At 46.4% G+C, this 23,613-nt stretch overlaps 3 protein-coding genes across 9 annotated transcripts in view; 2 read left to right on the top strand and 1 right to left on the bottom strand.

Annotated features, from left to right (window-relative positions):
• HYLS1 (HYLS1 centriolar and ciliogenesis associated) overlaps positions 1-6,472 on the top strand; it is an 11,515-nt gene extending 5,043 nt beyond the window's left edge. The window contains exons 1-3 of one of the 3 annotated variants that reach the window (XM_081122944.1): positions 1,537-1,622; positions 2,967-3,081; positions 5,155-6,472. In XM_081122944.1, the coding sequence (XP_080979070.1) occupies positions 3,071-3,081; positions 5,155-6,064 (921 nt within the window). In that variant the 5' untranslated portion in view covers positions 1,537-1,622; positions 2,967-3,070 and the 3' untranslated portion in view covers positions 6,065-6,472. Of the gene's footprint in view, positions 1-1,536; positions 1,623-2,954; positions 3,082-5,154 lie in introns of those variants that run through there. The other 2 variants (XM_081122943.1, XM_081122945.1) reach the window with 2 other exon arrangements.
• PUS3 (pseudouridine synthase 3) overlaps positions 1-9,780 on the bottom strand; it is a 10,449-nt gene extending 669 nt beyond the window's left edge. The window contains exons 1-5 of one of the 4 annotated variants that reach the window (XM_081122941.1): positions 9,634-9,780; positions 8,599-8,789; positions 1,846-2,264; positions 1,165-1,730; positions 100-290 (exon numbers count right to left, since the gene is read on the bottom strand). In XM_081122941.1, the coding sequence (XP_080979067.1) occupies positions 100-290; positions 1,165-1,730; positions 1,846-2,220 (1,132 nt within the window). In that variant the 5' untranslated portion in view covers positions 2,221-2,264; positions 8,599-8,789; positions 9,634-9,780. Of the gene's footprint in view, positions 1-99; positions 291-1,164; positions 1,731-1,845; positions 2,265-6,936; positions 7,014-8,469; positions 8,790-9,007 lie in introns of those variants that run through there. The other 3 variants (XM_081122940.1, XM_081122939.1, XM_081122942.1) reach the window with 3 other exon arrangements.
• Positions 9,720-23,613, top strand: DDX25 (DEAD-box helicase 25). Of its 2 annotated transcripts, XM_081122937.1 has the most exons (12): positions 9,720-10,002; positions 10,571-10,637; positions 10,909-10,950; positions 11,465-11,600; positions 13,060-13,152; positions 13,267-13,369; positions 14,835-14,949; positions 16,152-16,329; positions 19,573-19,810; positions 21,018-21,180; positions 21,991-22,179; positions 23,417-23,613. In XM_081122937.1, the coding sequence occupies exons 1-12, from the start codon at positions 9,940-9,942 to the stop codon at positions 23,476-23,478; spliced, it is 1,449 nt and encodes a 482-aa protein (XP_080979063.1). In that variant the 5' UTR covers positions 9,720-9,939; the 3' UTR covers positions 23,479-23,613. The 2 variants fall into 2 exon arrangements, with proteins under 2 accessions (XP_080979063.1, XP_080979064.1); XM_081122938.1 differs by lacking the exon at positions 10,571-10,637 and having other exon boundaries at positions 9,912-10,002.

Genomic DNA, 23,613 nt, shown 5'->3' with positions numbered 1-23,613 from the left:
ACAGAATCACCTCCAAACTTTATATAAATCTACCTCCCCCATAACCTGTATAACTTTGGTTCTGGTAAATAATATTACCCATGGATTTCCCTGTCATACCTGTCCCACAGGGTACTGCCACAGAGTCGAGTCCTTGCAGCATACTATACAACATGTGAGTCTTAACAGCTTGATTAGCCCATTGCTGTTGTAGGTGGGTAATATTGAACTCCTGAACCTCCCGGTCATAGAGCCACTTGATATTTTCAAACTTACAGTCATACAAGACTAGAGGAAATTCTACAGCCATACTAGGGAGAGAGAGAGAGAGAGAAAACAGAGTATGAGAATACATAGTAGCCATTCAACAATTCTTGAAAAACAGGGTTAATTGGGTTAAAAGGAAGGAAATAACTTTATGTCACTTTTAAGTATCTAATAGTTAAAAAATACAACACTATCCCTAACCTTGCACATTATAACTAAAAACAAAACAAAAAAAACACAAAAAACAAACTGTGGGGCAACTGGTTAGCCCTAATCTATATTGGGGTAAATTTCAGTGGTAACAAGTCACCTAGAAGGAAGTTCATTTGGCTCCACCATATGCCTATAAAATAAAAAACAGCTGGTGTTTTTCCAAATTTGTCAATATTGTATAGTATAAAGTAAAAACTTACTCATAGAGTTCCTGTGTAGGAATGAATTATTGGTCTATCTGATCTCATCCTGCTCCTAAAAGGAAAGTTGACTTTTTCCTACCTTTCCTTCCATTTCAGAAACTGAAAATTAGGACAAATTCTGAAGTATAGCAGTACGACTACTCCATAATACAAAGCAAGCAAGATTTAATATGAATAGTCTGAATGCTCACTGTTTAGCAGAACCTAACAATACCTCTTAGCATAAATTCAATGGGGAAAACATGTAGAAATGAATGTGCTTTTATTTAAGGGGCCTGGACCAAACGCCTATTTCTTACGACTGGGATAGAAATGTAATAAGCAAATTCAGAGATACCACTCCCTCCTACATGTTCATAACATTCTACAAGTTACACTAAAAGCTGCATGAAGAAAGGTTCAGTGACTTCGTTACTTAGACAGTTGTGGGGAGAGAAAGATATATTAGAATATATTTTAAAATAATCTGTGAGCAATAGCTGGTTTTTGTTTTTTAAATTACCTGTATTGAGGTTTCTGGGGATTTTTCTCTATGTTTAGCAGCTCATCGATAATCTCTGGCTTCTCCATTCCTTGGCCAATCAGAAAAAGGACAGCCATCATACAGCGGACTTGATGATAAAGGAATGCCTGGCCGGTCACTTCAAACTGACATAACTGGAAAGGTTCTTGCCATCTCTCCTCAGCTGGGCTCTGGCCCACCAGCTGTACTTGAGCAGACAAAATAGTCCTCTGAAAATTAATCACTCCGTTGGCAACATCCATTTTACATAAGTTCCTAAAATCATGTGTGCCGACATACTTCTGAGCTGCGCAGTTCATGGTTACGATGTCTAAATCAGCACGAGGGAAAAAATAGCGGTAAGTCCGCTCCAGACAGCTGAACCTAGCACTGAAGCTGGGCTCCACAGGGGCCCAGGCCAACACGCGGATATCTGGAGGGAGCACCCGATTGAGAATGTGAGTGTAACGGATCTCTTTAGCAGCATCGCTGCCTTCATCTTTTAAATTAACATCCTCTGAATCCCTGCCCTTTGGAAAGTGAGAACGAAGGTCAAGAGAAATCACCTGTGGAATTAGAGAAAGATGATGTGTTAGAGATATAAATAACATGAACCCTCAGTATGTACACCTAGACTATATTGGTTTTGCTTGCTTTGAGGAACAGTTTAGTGGCTCTTACCTGTCCAAAGGCACTAACTCCTTTGTCTGTTCGCCCACACCGGTGATAGTTGGATGTCTGTCTGCTTTCTACTAGTCGAGTCTTGGTTAGAGCCTCAAACAGTTTCTCCTCAATTGTATTGTTTGTGTTTTCCTGACTGGCAAAGCCCTGGTACCCCCAGCCCAGATAGGCTATCTTTAGGGCTACATGTCTTCGACCATGAGCACTGAAATCAAATGCACGCTTAGCTTTTCCAGCCCCTGAAGAATCTTCTCTAGCATGTGAGTCCTTGGTGTGGGCCTGTTCTTTTTTAAGTCTTTGTACCTCCTGCTCCAGTTCTTGTACTCTTTTTAGGAGTTTGTCAGTCTTGATTCTGTCTATGTCATTTTCAGCCATGATAAGACAACTTCAGGAATAAATGAATCATAAGGGTCCACTACCTGAAAAGAGTAAAAGGAGATAACAATTTCAGTGCTTGTTCTGTTGGTCATGTCAGTAGCTTTCCATTATGTTCAAACAGTATCTAAAATTTAATTCAATGCCTTAAGCAGACTTGCTTCTGCCCTGGCATACAAGCATTAGCTTAATTGTTATAGGTTGACCATCCAGATATTATTTTCCATCCTGTATGGCCAGTTCACTGGGGGGGGGGGGGGGAGTCATAAAAATATTCAGCTAGCATTGTTAAGGTTTAAATAGCATTTAGGGAAAACGACTGTAGATTTTATATCTCTTGTTCATTAGCTGAGATTATTAAGGACTGATGTTAATGATATTTTTCCCCTAAAGCATTTCCTCTTGACTTCTCATTACATTTGTTCAATCTTTCTAATCAAGATCTGTTGATATGGCCCTGGCTAGTGTGGCTCAGTTGGTTGGAACATCGTCCTATACACTAAAAATGTAACAGATTCAATTCCCCATCAGGGTGCATACCCAGGTTGGGGGTTCGATCCCTGATCGTCTGGGAGGCAAATTTCTCTCTTGTATTGATGTTTTTTTCTCTCTCTCTCTAAAAATGAATTTTTAAAAATTAAAATCTGTTGTAATATGTACAACTACTGTGTCTATTGCTTTCTAGTATCTCAGATAAAATTAGTGGCTTGTATGTTCTATCACCTAATATTCAGTTTGTCTTAAAGGTGGTACAATAGAAGCTATCCTGATTGAAGAAATTTATCAATGATTGTACTTTATATTGGAAGTAGAACCTGGAGTCAAGATTTTCCCACCTTAAGCAATTTTGATGGCAGAAAGGTAATTAAGCATCGTGATCCTTTTTAAAATTAAAATTTAATGCACGTTCTGAAAAAATATCTCTTCCTCTAGCAGTTAGAAGAGTTAGTTTGGATAATGTAATTTAGATGTCAGTGTTGAAATTCCTGGAGTATTTCAATAATCTGAGGACAGCTGTACTACATCCTTAAAGATGGTACTAGACACTTATGATTGATGGTTACTTTAGTAGTAGAAGATCATCTCCACATCTGTTCTAAGGCTGACTATGTTATGTAAGTCTAGGTAGCTCATTTAGTATTTTGCCTTTTGAGTTTCTATCTGTGCTAGATTAAAAGTTTAAATTTAAAACATGAAACTGTAAAAGTACTAGAAGAAAACATGAAATAACTTCCTTAAAATCTTGGGGTGAGTAAGGCATTTTCTAAGTAAAACACTGCAGAAACCTAGAAACCATAGAAAACCAAAACTGTGACTACCTAAAAATAAGTTTCTGCCAGCAAAAAATAAAGTCAAAATAAAAAACTAACGATGGGGCCCGGCCGGGTGTGGCTCAGAGGTTGAGCATCAACCTAGGATCCAGGAGATCGCGGTTCAATTCCAGGTCAGGGCACATGCCCAAGTCGCGGGCCTGATCCCCAGTCGGGGGCGTGCACGAGGCAGCCGATCAATGACGACTCTCTGATCATTGATGTCTCTCTCTCTCTCTCTCTCTCCTCCTCCCCCTCCCTCCCTCTCTCTGAAATCAATAAAGATATATCTTTAAAAAAAAAAATTAATGATGGTAAAAGGCTACATAACTTCCTTAATATCTAAGTATTTCATGAATATATAAATCAGTTTTAATATATCAATAAGAAAAAGTCCAATAACCTGAGAGGTAAGTGGGAAAAGAATAAGCATTTTATACAAAGAAGAGAAGGAAAAAGCTTATAAATGTATGAAAAGATGCTCAGTTTTATTCAGTTTAAATAAACGCCAATTTTTATGAGAACTTTTTTTTTAACCCAAACTAACTGCAAAGACTAGGAAGTTTGATAGTACACCACTTTGGAAGAGGGATGGAGAAATAGGCTCTGTAACACATTATTAGTACATTATTTTTTTTTTAATGTATCTTTATTGATTTCAGAGAGAGGAAGGGAGAGAGGGAGAGAGAGAGAGATAGAAACATCAATGATGAGAGTCATTGATTGGCTGTCTCCTGCATGCCCCCGACTGGGGATTAGGCCCGCAACCCTGTGCCCTGACCGGGAATCAAACCGAGATCTCCTGGACCCTAGGTTGATGCTCAACCGCTGAGCCACGCCCGGCTGGGCAGTACAACTTTTTTAGAGGGCATTTGGTAACAGCTATCAAATTGAGCACATACATACCTTTTGACCCACCTATCCCACTTCTAGAAATTCAACATACACATACACTTGCACCAATATGTAAAAATTTATAAGATAACTCATTGTAGCATTCATTTTTTTAACAGAAAACTAAGCCTAAAATCAATCATGGACTAGCTGAAAAATTACAGTACATCCATACATTGGAATTCTGTGCAACATATTAGCTGTGAAACCTTGGGCTAAGCTGTTTCATCTCTGTATGACTCATGTTACTCATCTGTGAAAAGATAATCAGAGTACCTATTCCACAGTGTGAGGATTACACGAATTAATGAATGTAAAGCACATAGAACGATGCTGGATACATGAAGTGTCCCTCTCAAGCACAAGTTACATAACGTACATTAAGCATTATGCCCCATATCATGTAGTGTCAAGCTTTTCTTATGCCAGAACTCACCCATCCTGCCTAGGAGCTACTAAAGGTGGCAAGAACTGCCAGGCAGTAGAATGTGGGAGTGATAAGCAGAGAGTGGGAATGAAAGCAGGATTCCCCAGAACTGGGTTAATGCGCCTCCAGACTGTTCCTGTACTACCCTGTACTAATCTAGAATTTATGTAACTATTGTAGTTGCGATTGCCTTAGCCATTCTTTCTTCATTTCACTGCTATAAAAGAATAGACAAGAAGTGAGTGAACAATTTATGAGCTGGAAATTTATCATTAGAAAACTGATCAGTGTTTTCTCTTGTAGAAGGTCCTACAGTGTAAAGGAAGCAATGGAAGAACTCATGGGACCTAGTGGACAAAATTGGGCTAATATGGATGCAGAAGAACAAATGTTGGCGGCTGCTACAGCTTTCACCCAGATCTGTGCAGGGCGGGGTGAGGGAGATGTCAGGAGAGAAGCCCAGTCTACCCAATATGATCCCTACAGCAAAGCTTCAATAAACCCAGGAAAACGACATGCTCTTCCTGTGCAACTGCAGTACCCACATGCAAAAAGTAATGTCACTTCAGACACAGTCTCAGAGGCCTCCCAAAGACTCCGAAAGCCAGTGATGAAGAGAAAGGTGCTGCGCAGGAGGCCGGATGGGGAAGTGTTAGTGACAGATGAGTCAATTATCAGTGAATCAGAGTCCGGTGCAGAAAGTGATATGGATCTCTGGGACTTAAGACAGAGGTTGATGAGCCTTCAGTTCCAGAAAGACAGGGAGTCCCCAGTTGATATTTCAGAAAAACTTAACCTACCACATGAACATCAGCTCAACTGCTATCTACAAAGAGAAGGAATGGGCCCTCCAGCTTATGAACAAGACCTGATTGTTGCCAGTCGACCCAAGTCCTTTATTCTCCCAAGGCTGGACCAGTTAAGCAGAAACCGGGGCAAGATAGACAGGGTAGCCCGCTATTTTGAGTACAAACGAGACTGGGACTCAATGCGGTTACCTGGTGAAGATCACAGGAAGGAATTACGCTGGGGTGTCCGAGAGCAGATGCTGTGTCGAGCAGAACCCCAGCCCAAGCCTCAGCACATTTATGTTCCAAACAATTATCTAGTACCAACTGAAAAGAAAAGGTCTGCCCTCTGTTGGGGTATCCGTTGTGACCTTGCCAATGGGGTCATGCCCAGGAAGCTTCCCTTTCCTCTTTCTCCTTCTTAAGTCTTTTTTTTTTTTTTTTTTTAACCCAGGTCTCCTTTCACAAGACTGGGATAACCTGGTATTTTATAGCTTTCCTTTTATTTAAATAGAAACAACTAACTTGAAGCTCATGGCACATTATAGAAGGACTTCACCCACCATTGGTTTTTCCTAGGTATATGTCACACTGGTATCAGATGCCACTTAACTGCCAAATTACCACTCAAATCCAGCAATGCACGAGAAGTCATGCCAGAGGAAGGAAAACAGACCCGGCCTCTCTACTTGGCAGATCAGTAAGCAAAGTCAGCTAGCACTGTTTCTGTTCTGTACTCTTTACCTTTGGCCAATGTGAGTTGCTGTTTTTATTAGTGTGTTTTTAAAGTTGCTGGGTGTTAAGCTTATTCATTAAAGAATTTTGGAAATTTGTGGACTTGCCCTTATATAAATACTTCCCAAAGAAAGATGATCTCAAGCCTGAGTTGTGAGTCTCCTTCCAACTGTACTCTCTCACCACCTAAATGAGAGCCAAAGGGAAGGGAAAAACCTGCCCTTTACACCCACAAACCTAAAGGAAAGAAGAAAGGTAACAGCACAGCTCTCCTGCATTAGAAAGTCTAGATAACTGTCAAATGCTTTTTAATAGATGCTCAACAGCAGCACTATATGACATACAGGATTCTAGCCCAAGCTTTGTTGTGAAATTATTTAAATGTATTGCCCAAATTTTTTAATTTGCCCCTGATGTTGTCTTAGAAATTATGCCTGTCACTTGAAGGCTATTCTCACTGCAACAGAACCTCAAACTGCTAACACCTGGAACTAAATGCAGACATAAGTACCAAAATGAATCTGGCCTTTTTGGTACAGACCAAAACACTAATTCTGCTCACCTTAAATTGGATCTCCTTGTTTTTGATGATTCTAATCCCATAAGGAACATCTACAAACCGAAGGCTGTCCGTTTTAACATATGAAGACAGAGACTGATAGCAGAAATAGTTTGCTCATTCAAAGAAAAACAGCTGTGACAAAAATGAATAACCTTGACCCAACTGCTAAAATACATCTCCATAATACTTAAGCTACATCATTCATTCACCCAGTTCCAGGGCTAGGCATTTATCAGGAAAATAATCAGTGACTCAGACATGTGTAGGATATATTAGCTGCAAGTAAGTAAAAACTGCAAAGTATGCAAGAATGAGGTAATTAAATAGAACGTCAGTCATTGGGAATCATGGGAAGCTAATGGAAAGTGTAAATTAAGTGAAACAAGTATGTTACAAACTGCAGTAGGATCTCAGTCCTACACCCATACATGCACCACGAAGGCAAAGCACAAAGATAGATCAAAACCTAACACTGGGTGGTGGGATTAAAGGTAGTTTTTATTTTCTTTAAATCTATGTTTTTTAAAAGTTAAAAGCCACATGGCATTTTTACATGCAAATTACAGCAAAACGCTCCAATGATTTACCTCCTTTATATGTATCTCAAAGCCCAACATTACCAAATAAAGTTTTCAAAGTGATTATCTAGTTCAACCCTGTATTTAACCGAAGAACCAGTCCAAAGGGTTTGAGGCGCTGGTTAATAAAATTTATGGCAAAAGGAGGAGTGGAGCCCAAGACTCCTGAGTCAGTACAGTGCTTTCTCCAGCGCACCTAACCTTCTCAGGGTGAAGTAGTGGTTCCCAGGCAGACCTCTAACACCTGGAAGGGAACCGCCAAATTATCAGAGGGTATTCATGCGTGTGCCAAGCATCTGTCAACACTAAAGCAGCCGTCACTAGTTTCAACACATTTTTTAAAGTTAAAAAAGGTTTTTGCCCTGCCGGGCGTGGCTCAGCGGTTGAGCGTCGACCTAGGATCCAGGCGATCGCGGTTCGATTCCCGGTCAGGGCACATGCCCCGGTGGCGGGCTCCCCAGTCGGGGGCGTGCAGGAGGCAGGTGATCAATGACACTCATCATTGGTGTTTCTCTCTCTCTCGCTCCCTCTCCTTTCCTCTCTCTGAAATCACTATATCTATCTATATATATATAGATATATATAAAGGTTTTAGTTTCGAAAATATTAGTAATTAGTGGACTAGTAAAGTATTACCACGATAAATTGTATTCTAAACCAATGAGAGGAGGGTAATATCCTCAGTGTCTGAAAACGCAAACCTATGATCACTAATACCCCCCCAACGATCTGAAAAAATGTCTCCACGCCTTCCTCCCACCCCACAACCTACTGGGTTCCCGACCAGTACTCGTATTTTGTTTTACGAGCAAGCAATTCTCAACGAGGCAGCAGAGGCTTCCCTCCGCAGTCCAAGGGCCCTCTAAGAACCGAATTAAAGCCGCTCCTCCGCTCGCGAGTGTCCGCCGGGAGCTCCAAGAAGCCCTAGACACAAACAGGTCCCGCTGCCACGTACCGGCACCTTCCTGAAAGGGTCGGGCACAGAAGGGGGGCGAGGAAGAGAGAAACGTCCAACTCTCGGTCCATCCGTCCGTTCCTCTTGTAGAACCCATAAAACAACTCACCCCCAAAGCCCCACACTTACACTCCGATCGTCGGCCGAGAGGCTTTTCACGAGACAGGAAGCTGACGCTTTGCGTCTCCCGGGCACGCTCGGGGGCTCATGGGAGTTGTAGTCCAGCTCTGTGGGAAATGTAGTTCTAAGAGCGGGGGTGCAGGCTTGCTGTGGAAATCAGCCTAGTGTTTTCCAGTTGGCCACTGTTTCTCCACTAAGGCCTAGCGTAGTACAAGAATAAACAGATAAATTATAGCGCGCTAAAATAATGGATAAGTGACTATTCAGAGGTCTGCCACCCTTATACAAAACTAAAAGAATCTGGCTCAATTTTATACCTATTTAAATTCGTCGACAGTTACCATGGCCAGACAGAACAAAACAAAACATTTACTACTGCAACCCAGCCACGTGCAAGAGCTGAAAAGGATACGATAACCTCAGCACAAAGGATCGAGGAGCCAGCGAGCGACTGACGGGGCAGCCTGGCTTCAGCACCACGGAGAGAGTATAACTCGATCTTAGTTTTTTCCAGAGGCTGATCCAGATCTCAAGATTCCAGTTAGGGGAAAAAAAAAAAAAATCTGGTTCTTTCGTCCAAGCTGAGCAGTCAGTCAGCAGTAGAAGGAATCTGTCCCGGATCATGGAGTGCAGGTGGAGGTGGAGGCTGTGCCACAAGCGCAGCTTTCTCGGGACTGCTTTAGCAAGGGGCAGGCACACATCGGGATCAATTAAAATAAGCCGGGGTCTGGGGGCATCACAGGCATTTAGGGACAGGGACGGGAGTCGGAGCCTAAACGACTTCCTCGCCACGCCCCTCGAGCTCGAATTCGTTTGTCGGATGAAATGCACCCATTTTGACCCTCCGCTTTCCTAGCGCCGCTTGTCACGGGGATGCGGAGATCTGGGGGGGAAGACGTGGGCTCGAGAGCTGGAAGCGGGGCGGGGGTCCAGCCCGACCACCCAGAGAATGACCCGGGGAGTGAGTGGTGGGGTAGGGGAGGCAGGACTCGAATCAGTACGAGGGTTGTTGCTGCCCAGAGTCGCCAGCCGCTGTCGCCTTACCGAGAGGTCAGCGGCGGGCAAGCGCCCCGCAACCGCAGCGCCCCCCGCGGCTCCCAGCACCCGGCGCGCTGCGGGGCCGGCCAGCCAGCCGCCGGGCGGATGCACGCAGCTCCCCCTGCCCCCCAACAACCCTCCTCCTCCCGGGACACCGCCCCCCTCCTCCGGGGAGCCCAGGCGCCTGCGCCGGGCGGCGGGGGTCGCGGCACGTGAGCCGGCCCCGCGGGAAGCCCATTGGCCGCTGGGCGGGGCCCGACCCGCCTCGCAGCGCTGGACGCACGTGCTGGGGTCCGAGCGGCGGCCGCAGCCATGGCGTCGTTGCTGTGGGGAGGCGAGCCCGGGGCCGCCGAGAGCGAGCACCTGAACAGCCACGTAACCGCCACGGACCCGGAGGGCACAGGGGCGGGGGCTGGGCGGCCCTCCCCGGGAAATCCGCGGGGCCGGGGGCCGGGGGTGGGGGGAGGGGCGGGGTCCGGGGGGGGAGGGGCGCTTGGAGCCGCCAGGACTTGGAAGAAGACCCCGAGAAAGGAGACCCCGAGAGACGCGAGGCCTTTGGTCTGCGAGGGCGACATGAAGACCCTGGAAGCCCAGGGCGGGAGAGCAGCCGGGGCCAGCCAGACCCCGCGCTGTCTGCGCTCCCAGGGTGACCATTAGGCTCGCAGCGTGCCCCCGCTCCCCACCGACGCGCTCCTCGCGCGCGTGAACCCCCGAGGACGAGAGGCCTCCGAGGAGGCGCTGCAGGTGCAGGGGCCGCCGAAAGGCCCCTCCAGTGTCAGGATAATTCACGCAGCTCCCCAAAGGCACCTGCACCTGACGTTGCAGAGGACACACAGTATTTGGGTGGCCTTTGCTGCACCCCTCCCAGCTCCCGTTAGGGGTAGCGCTGGCCTTCTTGAAGTCTCCCTTCCTAATATTGGTTGAAATTTCTGTCTTTCAATAGTTTTCAAACCTTATCCACCCCCGGAAGAACCTTCGGGGTGTTAAGAGTACTGCAGCCCCACACCCGGGTAAGTGCTGTGCAGGGTAAAGCAGGTTGGCCTCCGTGGAGGAGCGTTGCTCTCCTCCTGTCCCTGGCAACTGAAGCAGATTTGGCTCCCTTGACCTGACCTTCAAGGCCCTCGGCCCCTTTCCCAGTCCTTGTGCCCGCCCCTGCCCTGGAGGACCCTTCCCGCCAGTGCACACTGTTGAGGGGGCAGGAGAAATTGGGATGATACCCGCGCTCCCCATCTCTGCTTGGCGCTTATCTTTACATATATCGTTTCTCTTCCACCCTTTTAGATGATTCTGTTAATAACGCAGAAGACGACGAAGTAGAAGTAGGTAGGAGACAAATTCATTTGCATGCATCCCCTAGCACTCTGTTTCAGTTCATCATGATTTCATGATGTGAGTAATGTATTGTCAGTTGGAGAACCGCCTTTGCTTCTGTTTTCTTTATAAGTTAGTGACTGTCAGGAGAAATAATAGTAAGTTAGGAGTGGGGTGTATTTCTAGAGGAAGTTGAAATGGAGTATGTAGTAGGGAGGGGCTAAGAATTTCCAGCTGGCGAGGAAACATGGGGTCTGGTGGCGATGGATGTAGACTTGCTTGAAGTTAGAGGTTGGTGTAGCAGCAGACTGTAAGAAACTGGATCCTCGTGAGAAAAAAAAAAAATTCTCGGCGCTATGTCATTTTTTTCTAGAAACTTATTTAGAAGAAAGATGAGAGTAGGAGCAGTTGCTTGATATACACCACTCAGCGGGAGGGAGCAACTTATTAGGTGTCATTTGGGAAGCCTGAGTTCCCCCCCTGCTATAAAGCATAAATATCTCCCTTTTTATTCTTGCCTTTTTAGTGGATTTGGCTGCTAATTCACTCTTAAACAAGTTAATCCGGCAGTCCTTAGTAGAATCCAGTCACCGAGTGGAAGTCTTACAAAAGGATCCCAGCTCTCCCCTCTACTCAGTGAAAACATTTGAAGAGCTGCGGCTGTGAGTACTTTTACTCTTTCAGTGGGGGAAATGCCGGGAATCGCAGCACAGAGCAAACTAATCTGCTAATCATAAAACTGCCAGGATCTCCTTTGTGTTCCAATATTCAGTATTAAAATGAGATGTGTACATTTTGCATGCAATTAAAATATAGCTCAAAGAACAACACTGGGATGCCTGCACTGTTCAGCAAGTTGAGAACTTTTTTTTTTTAAATCCTCACCTGAGGATATTTTTTTCATTGCTTTTCAGAGATAGAGGAAGGGGGGGAGAGAGAGAGAGAGAGAGAGAACAAGAAACATCGATGCCAGAGACACATCCAATTAGTTGCCTCCTGCATGTGCTCCAACCCGGGCTGGGAATCGAGCCTGCAACCAAGGTACATGCCCTTGACCAGAATCGAACTTGAGACCCTTCAGTCAGTCCAGGGGCCGAGGCTCTAACCACTGAGCCAACCGGCTAGGGCGAGAACATTTTTGATGGTAAAATATTTCAATCCTGCTGTGCTAAGGGAAATAGCTAAGCTAGACAGCCATATTGCTAATCTCTACACCAGAGTAAAGATACAAGACTATTGATGACACAAATGTCCCCCCACCCCCTTTAGATAACTTAGAAGTTTTTCCTTTCTAATTATATTGCGTTTCAAGTGGCTTAAAAATGAATACCTTTCCCAAATGGGTTTGCGTTTCCTAGGGATTTATCAGTTGGCATTAAAGAAATGCATTTTATCGATACGGACTTGTGTAAAGGGGAAAACTCCAAAATCCCAGTGTCCAGACATTTTCTGAATGGAAGGAGAAGCCTTCCTATGGTTAAAAGTTGGCTGCCAGTCATCTACCAGTTAGCCTGCCAGTTAAGCACATCTCAGACGTGCATGTTATTGAAGGTGGAGGAGTTCCAGCCCACTGCACTTTCTCTTCCTGGCATCTGTCATGAGACCCCAGGAAAGAAGCATTTAAAAGTACTGGCTCAGAAGGGTGAGGTAACAGTGTCTTCTGCCCCTAGACAGAATTGATGAAAGAATCACCTACATAAATTTCTGTCTTCTATGAAAATAGCTGTTAAAACATCAAAGTTTGCCATTCATTAATAAGAATTAAATAACAAATTTCACGTAGAGTTCTGCTTATGTGGGAAAGAAAACTCTTCCTGGCAAATTAATGGACATCTGTCAGATGAGTTTTTTGTTTGGTTCAACAGAAAGGTCAGTGTTAGGTTCTATTACTGTCCTTGCCCTAGGTTTATAGTATAGCTTATTATTTTAGGGGTCCAGCTGTACAGGCATGATTGCATATGTTTGGGCGTTGATAGATATATAGTCTGATTTCTGAATATTACTTTTGAAGCTCAGTTACCAAGTGGCTTAATTTAGAAATGCACCTTTCAAGTTCGTATTTCTGAGGTTACTCAACCAATCATGAGCTTTTAAGTGTTTGATTTTTGTTTGTTTTCACAGAAAGGAAGAGTTGCTAAAAGGGATCTATGCAATGGGATTTAATAGACCATCCAAAATCCAAGAGATGGCCCTCCCGATGATGCTGGCGCATCCGTGAGTTCCCAGGGTAGTGGTAATTGCAGCTTGGTTGTTTTTAGGCTCTAATATTCGGTTCATGCCCAGGGTCTTATATTCAGCTTATGCCCAGTGGTCTCCTCTTTTCTACAGACCCCAGAACCTCATAGCCCAGAGCCAGTCTGGAACAGGAAAGACCGCTGCGTTTGTCTTGGCAATGCTAAGCAGAGTTAACACCTCGGAACTGTTCCCGCAGGTGAGGAAGGGCTGCGAGAGAGACGGGATTGCTTTCAGTGCCGATGATGTTTTAGTAATAGGCAGTATTACTGCAACGATACCATATTTACAATAGACGTTCTTTCATGAAGTTGTAGAGTATTGGGCAGAAGTGTGGGACAGCGATCGAGAGTGCAGGCTTTACAGTTTGAGTGGTTCCAGTCCCAGCCTCCCTTCTTACTGACTGAACGTCTTAGGCGAGGAAGTAAATCTCCCTGAGTCTGTTTCCTTGTTTGTAAAGATAACATTTATAAAGGCGTGGGTCGTAGTTCTGTTCACTCTGAATCCTGACACCGAGCACAGTGCCTGGCTTGTAGAAACCACTCAGTAAACACTGAATGAGGGAATGAATGAATGAGTGAGTGAGCAAGTGAGTGAGTGAATGAGCAAATGAATGAGTATTTGCCTCATGCAGATTAAATGAAACAGTTGCATTTTTAGCACTGCTTGGAATGAGGTGAGCATCCATGCTCCACAGCGGTGGAACCTGAAGATCTTCCAGTCCACCTCACCCAGTTAGCCGGGGAGGCAGGTGAGGCTTGGAGAGGGAACTGTCACATGAGGTCACAGGTGTCAGAGACTGACCGAGCAGGGTTGGAATTGTGCTCACCCTGCTCCTGGTCTAGCTTCCACTCATGGAAATATCTGTGAATCGCTCCCTGTCTCCACACTGTACTCACCCCCTCGTGGGACAAGCTGAGTACCCGAGTGCTGAGTGCCCTCAGTGCTGGGGAAACAAGGGTGCCCTCGGGACGCTCATGCTCTGATCAACAAGATACGCTGGGGCCGTGAATACTAAAGCCACACATATGAAATCATCTGGTGGTTGGTTTGTTTTTTGACAAGTCCACTGAAATTTGTATTTGGGCTTGGATATTATGAATAAAGCTTCCTCAGGAAAAGCCGCGTTTGAGAAATGTCTGTGGAAACTGTCTTTTGCACGTTAGCTGTGTTTCCCTCTGCTCTCCCATCACAGGCCTGTCATTGAAGCTTTAAACATCGCCCCAGCTCCTCCCACCCACATCTCCACTCAGCAGCCGCCGTTGATGGGGGCGGGGGGTGGGAGGAACACGTGGGAGAGCTGGAGGAAGCAAAGTTAGATCAGATCCAGCAGGGAGTGTTCTGGAAAGAGGCAGACTTTTCATCGCTGGCTGGAGGTGGTGAGGATCCCACTCTAGCTGAAGTTTGTCACACCCCCTCTTTTCGATTGCCAGCCCTTTTACATCCCATTCCGCCCCCACCAAAAAAAAGTATGCCCCATAACCTGTGTGTCTTCACAACCCTGCAGGGAGGAGTATATATCCAGCAGCTGCTAAATTGTATGCAGTTTAAAATATTTTATTCAACCCAAATCTCTGTGCCTCTCCGGGTACATATTTTAGTCGTTTGTCAGCCTTGCGTGATGGCTTCTGAACCTTCCCTTCCCCCTTCTCTCTACTGCACAGTGCCTCTGCCTGGCGCCTACGTATGAACTGGCTCTGCAAACGGGCCGTGTGGTTGAGCAGATGGGGAAATTCTGCGTGGACGTCCAAGTGATGTATGCCATTCGAGGGAACCCAGGTATGTGCTGCGAAGCTTGTCTGGGCTGATCCTTTTTAAAAACACGTTTCTATTGTTTTTTTTTTTTTTTTTTTTTAGAGAGAGAGAGAGAGAGGAAGGAAGAGGGATAGAGAGATAGAAACATCCACGAGAGAGAAACATCATAGATCGGCTGCCTCCTGCAGGCCCCCTACTGGGGATGGAGCCCGAAACCCGGGCGTGTGCCCTGACCGGGAATCGAACCGCGATCTCCCGGATCCTAGGCCGACGCTCAAACACTGAGCCACACTGGCCGGCCTAGGCTGATTTTTAACATCCTGGCTCTACCACTAACAAGCACGTCATATAACTTCTCTGCTTTCTTGTCTCTAAAGTGGGGGCTGTAGTAGCACCTGCGTCACAGAGCCGGTGTCAGGATGCTACGCAGTGATGTGGACAAAGCCCTGTGCACAGCGCCTGGCGCATCATAGGGACCCTTGTGTCCCCCATTCGCACACCCTGCAGGAGGACACTTTGTATGTTCCTTTCTTTGAAGCTCAGTTGTTTGGCGCAGAACAGCTCTTACTGTTTAACTTTTTCATTAAAGTATTACATGTGTATGGCAGGGAAAAAAATCTTTAAAACACAGATTAGGGGGTAAAAGTGAGTGTTCTTCTTTTTCCTCCAGAAACCTGCCTCCAAAGATAACTACAGTTTTGTTAACAGTCCTTTGCTTTTTGCTTTTTTTTTTTGGAGCTCATACACTGACAAATGTATATGTATGTGTTTTCTTAGAGTATTTACCAAAACGGGAGTATTTTTCTCATAATATTAAAAAACTTACATGTTTTGGGCATCTTTCCATATCAATACGTATCGCCCTGTCTCATTCTTTTGACTGGCTGCATAATGTTCCTTAATTTATTTAATGTAACCTATTGGTAGACATGGTGGTGATTTTCCATTTGGGGAGGGTTTGTAGGGTTTTCACAGCTGCACCAGCATTTCTGTAGGACAGCGGGAATGCTGCAGGGTGGCGTTTTAAATGAATCAGATATTCAGGATATTATCATCACCATAAAACTAGGAAATTTATTTTAAAACTCGTCACAGTTCAAAGCCACAGTGACCTCAGGGTCTGCACACGGACAGACGTGTCCCTGGGGTGAGAGCTCTGTGTCGCACTGCCCTGCACTGTGGGCTGTTTGCATCTGAAGGAGCCCTTCAAGCCCTTTTCTCCCTAGTTCCCAGGAGCACTGATGTCACCCAGCAGATTATAATCGGCACCCCTGGGACTGTCCTCGATTGGTACTTCAAGCGGAAATTAATTGATTTGGCTAAGATCCGTGTGTTTGTCCTGGATGAAGCAGATGTTATGATCGCCACGCAAGGATTCTCAGATCAAAGCATTCGGATTCAAAGGTAATCTTCAGATGCACCCCTCCTTCCAGGCTCTCATGCCCGGGTGAGAAATTTCATTTGTCTGCTTCTCCTGCTTGTCCTTACTGCTCGGTTCCCTACTTCTGTCGCCTTTCAAACCAAGTCTCACCAGCTCACAGGCCTTCCGGCTGCTGTGAATTTCCACCTTCCTCACTGCTTTCCTTTTGCCCCACAGGCTTACAGATGAATCCATAGAGTGGGTTTTGCTCCAAAATGTGCCAGTAATTTTTTTTTAATTTATGTATTTGGAGCAAAGTTCTAAAGAGAGTTTATTGAAATCCAATGGAGCTTTAAGGTTACAGTGGATAGATCAGGGTTTAGAGAAGATGGAACCCGGGATCAGGAGCCTAGTAGCCTAGTCCCGACTTTGCCTGCAATTTGTTAAATAAATCCTGTCATTGTCCTAGGCCTGTCTCTCAGGATCACCTGATGGGGCTGGAAATGACAGATTACCAGCCCTAACCTGAGACTGACTGAATCAGAATTTCTGGGAGTGGGCTTTAGAACTCTGTATCCCTTATTGTTAAACAAAGCATACGTTTAGTGTTGTATTCAAATAGTATTGAAAGACTTGCAGTGAAAAGCAGTAATCCCCTGCCCCATGCCCTAGAGAATGCATCCCTGTTGTGATATTAACCTTCATAACTATAAGTGCTCATACTGCTATATATATATTTTTTAATATGTCTTTATTGATTTCAGAGAGAGAGAGAGAAACATCAGTGATGAGAGAGCCATTGATCGGCTGCCTCCTGCACGCCCCCGACTGGGGATCCAGCCCGCAACCCGGGCATGTGCCCTGACCGGGAATCTAACCGCGATCTCCTGGATCCTCGGTCGATGCTCAACCGCTGAGCCACGCTGGCCGGGCCGTACTGCTGTTTCTTGATGTACAGTCATTGTCTGCCGACGTCCCGTTAGAGGAGGTCGGGATTTAGTTCTTTCATTCCACCGCTCGCTCTCATTTTCCTGCCCCCTCTAACACCTCTCTGTGGTCATATTGTAAGTTTGGTTCATTAACAGTAAGTATTGATATCACTGTGACATTACAAATACTGTCCACCGCTGAACAGTGTATTGTTAAAATTAGGTTTTCCCCTAGAAGTCATAATTGCCTATTTTCATGTGTTTAGTAGGTGTCACTGTGTGGGGATCTTTAATTTTTCTCTATTTCATCATGTGCATCATGTCAGTGATATCTCCAAATAGGGAAATACAATTTTAAAACCCACTATTTATTTTTTCCTGAAGCCCTTCCCACTCCCTCTCTCTGGTCCCGGCCTGGACTGGTTGCTCTCCAGACCTGCTGCGCCCCTGTCATTACAGGCCCTCCTGTCCTCCGTCACTGGGTCCTCAGCCCGTTTCCCTGGGTCCCTCTTGGCCTGCTGTTGGTTTACACAGTCTGTTCCCTAACGGCTTCCTGAAACTAGTTCATTTTCCAGTTTCTGCCCGTCTGGAAATGTCTTCGCTTGTACCTGTGAATTTGACCATTGACACCTGTCTGAAAATGTCTTCATTGTACCTGCAAATTTGACCTTTGGATTGATGGTTTGCCTGCACGTCGCCTTCCAGGTTGAAGTGCATTCCCCTGTAAATTCAGAGACAGTGTGGAAAACAGAAACGGCTTTTAAAATACTGTAATGAATACTCTCGGTTTTCAGTGTTGTTGCCGAAAAGGTTAATGTCATCCTGATCCCAAGACTTCTGTGTGATGTTTTCTTTCTCTCCAGAGACTTTTAGAGCCTTCCTTCTCCCGGGTGTTCTGACACTTATCAGTGATGTGCTTCGGTCGGGGTCTTTTTTTAATTCATTGTACTCGGCACACGGTGCTCTCTTTCATTCCCCAAATGTGTGCCTGCCAGATCTGGGGAAATTTCTTAACGTTGTTTCTTTCCTTAAAGTGACCAACGTTTTAGAGAGCCAACCTGGGACATAGTCATAGCAGACAAAATGAATAAATAATAATATAATATAATATAATAAATATAATATAATAATATAATATAATATAATATAATATAATATAATATAATATAATATAATATAATATAATAATATAGAAGAAGCAATCATATACATGTGTTGGTACTTTAACATAAAAAGATGAAAAATGTTTATTTGACATTATATATTATTCTGATTTCCTGTGACATTAATTACTATTTAAACCAAGCAGCAGTAGAACTAGTTAACAGTAGCAGTTACAGTAATTGCTTATAGTAGAACTAATTTAATAAATGTTTGAGAGAAATATAACTATTTTATAATGTTTCATCTGTGACGTAGCAATTGATCTTAATCTATTTAAACTTGTTATAAATGGATGCTTGCATTTTACAGGCTGCTACTGTATAGTGTTAAGATACATAAATATAGAACTTTTCTCAAGGAGAATGTAAATCCCGGAGGACCGATTAAGCAGATATTGCCTATACTCAGAGGCCATCAGACCGTGTGGAGAAGCAACATGTAATTTCTGTTTTGCTACAGTCCTTTCCTCCATTCGGACCCTCAGTGTATTTCCAGATTGGAGAGGACATCCTTTTTGTCCCGTTTTAAAGATAAGATTTCCTGCAGGCCAGCACTGTAGATCTTCCCAGTGGCCGGCAGCAGTGACGGTCATCGGAGAGGCCCGTGTCTAAGGAGGCCTCTCCTTCCATTTCTGTGCCGTTGAAACTCATTAAGCGCTTCTCCCAGTTCTCACTGAAAAGTGGCCGAAAGCTGATAATGCAGCGCTCAGTCTCGCAGGTGAGGAGTGCGCAGGACGTCCAGCTGGGAGGTCCTTCCACTTCGTCCGATGAGAAGTCCTGGCTGCCGGGACCCCCACCCTGGAATGACCGGCCTGGTTCCTTCTCTGGACCCCCGCGCGACTCTGTGCGGGACGAGCCCGTGAGCGGCGTCTGGACTCACTGGGCTCCGTGATTCTGCTTCTCCCGGAGAGAACATGGGTGTGAAAAGCTGAAACCCTGCAGGACACACATGTAACTTTGCTCTTGACCTGCCCGTTCAGTGTACGTGCGTTTGCAGGTCCTGGTGGCGAGCGGCAGCAGGACCCGCTGCTCTGTGCGTGGAGGTGCGGGGTTGCGGGCGCCCCTGTGCGCTCAGCCCTGCCCGGTGTGCGGGCCACTGACGGCAGCAGGCACCAGGTGCTGGCGGCTGCCTCCGGGGAGAGTGGCACGCGCGGGTGGCCGTCGGTCACGGACTCCTTCCTGTCCCCCCCAACAGAGCTTTATCCTCCGAGTGCCAGATGCTCCTCTTCTCGGCGACCTTCGAGGAGTCCGTGTGGCAGTTTGCGGGGCGAATCATTCCTGACCCCAATGTGATCAAGCTACGGAAAGAGGAGCTGACCCTGAACAACATCCGGCAGTACTACGTGCTGTGCGAAAGCAGGAAGGACAAGTACCAAGCCCTGTGCAACATCTATGGTGGCATCACCATCGGCCAGGCCATCATCTTCTGCCAGGTAGCTGCCGCGACTCGGCCGCGCCCGGACCCCTGCGGGCAGAGTCGGGGGACAGTGATACTCAGAAGGGCGCCGTGGCCGGGCACCGTGCTCAGCGCTTCTTGCCTATTACGCGGTTTAATCTTCAGGGCAACCTGAGTAGAAGGGATTTGTATCTTGCGGGTGGAAGTTAGATTAAGCAATGGGACGGGCCCTCCCTGTGCCAAAGAGACGGCATCCTCATGCGGAGGGGAGGCTTCTCCCACTTCCCCACGGAGGCCGATGTTTCTGGAGGGGTTTTGACACACGCCCTTTATCAGGTGAAGAACGTCCCCTTCCATTCCTGACCTGCTATGAGTAAAGCAGCCACTCGGTCCCTCACTGTTGGCAATGCGCTGCTTTTATCTTCATCTTTTGCAACCTGACATTCCCAGTGCCCATGTGTTCGTGTTGCTTTCTCCCCGATCGCGCGGGCGCTCTGCGCTCCCGTCTGTCCTGCTCTCCCATCCCCTGCGCGAGAGTGGCGCCCCCTGGCCCGGCCCAGGTCTGAGAGCACGCGTGGGATAAAGGGAAGCTCAGCTCTGCCACGGGCTAGCGTGTTAGGTTGGGCAGGGTACTCACGTTTTTAAGCTTTGGGTTTTTAAAATTTTTTCTATCTTTTTTAAAAAAATATGTTTTTTATTGATTTCAGAGAGGAAGGGAGAGAGAGAGAGAGAAACCCCAGTGATGAGAGTCATTGGTTGGCTGCCTCCTGCATGCGCCCGACTGGGGATCGAGCCTGCAACCCGGGACTCGAACCATGACCTCCTGCTTCATGGGTTGGCACTCAACCACTGAGCTACACTGGCCCGGCTTTTTTTTTTTTTTTTAATTTTAAAAATGAAATTAGGTAACTACTTGGTCAGATTGCTGCGTGAACAGATTTTAGCAGCATGCCCGGCAGGCGTGGAGCACTTAGGGTCTGATGTTATCATTAGCACGTTGCCTCATGTCGTCATTATACCACCGCGTGTGATAGGTGGAGTGTTTTAGCATCTTTCTCGTGGCTGAGAAGCCACAGCTCTGACAGGCTGAGAGGTTGGGACCCTCAGAAGCACAGAATTCCATGCCACACTCTAGCTCCTCCAGGACAGCCCTTCCCGGCTCCCGCCCGCACGCCTGAGCACCGTGAACACAGCCAGTCTGCTTTAGCTTGGGGTGCTGGGCTGGGCTTTGCTTTTTCACGTAGACTCGTCGAAATGCCAAGTGGTTGACGGTGGAGATGATGCAGGATGGCCACCAGGTGTCTTTGTTAAGTGGAGAGCTGACCGTGGATCAGCGAGCTTCCATCATTCAGAGGTTTCGGGATGGAAAAGAGAAAGTTCTTATAACAACCAATGTCTGTGCCCGAGGTAGGTGTGTGTGTGTGTGTGTACTTAAAGTCAAGTTTGTTGAAGTATAATTTATATGTGTTAAAATTCACTCTTAAGTATAGTGTTCAATGTATAGTATACACTATATAATGAGTTTTGAGAGACAAATATAGTCCTATGACCATCACTGTAATCAAAATGCAGAACATTGCCATCTCCCCTCAAAACTGCGCTGCTTTGTAGTGAGTCTCTGCAACTCCTGGCGACTCTAGATCAGATTTCTGTCTCTCTAGATACCATATAAATTAAGTTCTACAGTTGGCAGCCTCTTTATCTGACTTACTCCACTTGACATAATGCTTTTGCATTTATCAGTGCTGTTCCATGTATCAGCAGTTCATTCCTTGCTCTTGCTGAGTAGTATTCCGTTGAATGGATGTATCACAGTTAGTGCATCTGTTCACCCCCTGATTGTGCCCTGTGACGGGGAAAGGGACATGGGCTAAGGGCCCGCTGGCAACTGGGCACAGAGGGAGCAGAGAGGAGGCAGGGGCTCTGTGCTCTTGGTAAGAGCCTTTCTCACTGTGCACTCTCATACACACACGCACACGTGTACATACGCACATGTGCACACACAGTGTATGTATTCAGGCTTCTGTAGAATTAGCTTCCACTGACTCCTATTGAGCATGGCAGACATGCTGTACAAGCAGGTTGCCTGACCCGAGCGCCCCCTCAGTCCTGTGAGACCGGGTCTGTGAAATGAGGACCCCCCGGTAAGTGTGGTTCTTGGACAGCTGTCTCCTAAGGAAGGAGCAGCAGGGACCTCCGCTGTCTCTCCTCCTCCAGGGATTGATGTGAAGCAGGTCACGATTGTGGTGAACTTTGATCTCCCTGTGAACCAGCTGGAGGAGCCGGACTACGAGACCTACCTCCACCGCATAGGGCGGACGGGACGCTTTGGGAAAAAAGGCCTTGCCTTCAACATGATCGAAGTCGACAAGCTGCCCCTGCTTATGAAGATCCAGGACCACTTTAGTAAGTAGCATCGTTCACAGGGGACAGTGGGCCTGCTCACGTTGGCAGTGACGACGCTGGTCATGGATCCCAACCCAGGGGCTCGGGACAGGATGGGACAGGAGGCTTCTGAATCACAGTGCCAGAGAGCCTACTGTGCGACACTTGATCAATTAGCACATGGTTGTTAAATAGAAAATTTTAAATCACGTGGCATCCATGTCAACTCAGATTTATACGTTATTGCTTGTTCTGGGACCTGAACCAGATCTCCATGTCCTGTAAAGAACCAACCTAAGCAAAGTAGCAGCGTCCTGGGTGCTCATATTCTGCCCCCGGCTTCCTCATTTATTTACATTTTCCCTTCTACTTGCCCCGCCCCACCAAATAGGACAGTCCTACATTCTGAGGTCCGCTGCCCCTCCTGCAGCCCCCACCTCAACGAGGCAGGCTCTGAGGGCCTGCTGGGCGCCTGGACTGGCAGGTTGCACTCTGATGGGAACTCCAGGGGTGATGCACCCTGAGTGTCCACTTGTCGAATTACCCCAGGCCCCAAAGCCTGTGGATATGCTGGGAGCAGGGGAAGAGGAGCCCGGCTGTGGCCCCAAATACATCTTCACCTTTAGGACATGGTCCTTAATGTTGATGAGAAGCAGTGGACACTCCCCAGGGACATGCACAGAGGCACATGTGCGATTTGGAATATAATTTTAAAGGGTTCGCATACTGACCAGCACGTTTGTGGACCCTTCAGGGAAGCTGATTAATCGTCCTGTGTTAGGATAACTGAGGACCCGGGGAGGGGCAGGGAGAACCATTAAGAACCACTGTTGCTGTGTAAGCTCCTAAAGATCCAGTCCTGGGAAGTGACTCAGCGGAGGAGCCTTAGTCCCTCCCTCTCCCTGTGGCCGTCCTGCAGCCCAGCCCCTGCACCCACTCACTGCGCCCCTCCAGAGCTCAGCAGGCCCCTTCCCTGACATTCACATGTGCCGTGGCCTATTTTCTGCCCCATGGTGTCTAGACATGTGGGTTCTATTGTCGGCTGCTTATGATGCTGTTTTAGGCAGTATGAGTGGGTTATTTTGATGCCATCCCCTCCTTATCTGATCTGGAGAAGGCGCCCATCGTGAGGCTTCCCACACCGGTGTCACAGGAACACATGTTCGCAGGTGTCCCTGTCTTCAGAATCTCCGAGTGGGAAGGGATGAGACTCCAGGTGGGCCCTGGGTGAGACCGGTTTATTCACCTGTCCTTTCAGACAGCAGCATTAAGCAGCTCGACCCTGAAGACATGGATGAGATCGAAAAGATTGACTGTTGAAGAAAGAACTTTATCATTTGTGAAATTTCCTAGTTTATGTGAAAATGGGGTTTAAAGGTAATTTTTTATGTCGAGGCTTTTTCAAAGTGAAATTGTTACATTTCGCAAAATAAACGTGGTAGCCTTTGTTTTAAA

This window comes from Miniopterus schreibersii, assembly GCF_964146895.1.
Source record: "Miniopterus schreibersii genome assembly, chromosome: 20".
NCBI classification, from domain to species: domain Eukaryota; kingdom Metazoa; phylum Chordata; class Mammalia; order Chiroptera; family Miniopteridae; genus Miniopterus; species Miniopterus schreibersii.
Note: the sequence above shows the minus strand (reverse complement) of the source record. Positions and strands in the feature narration are given on the sequence as shown.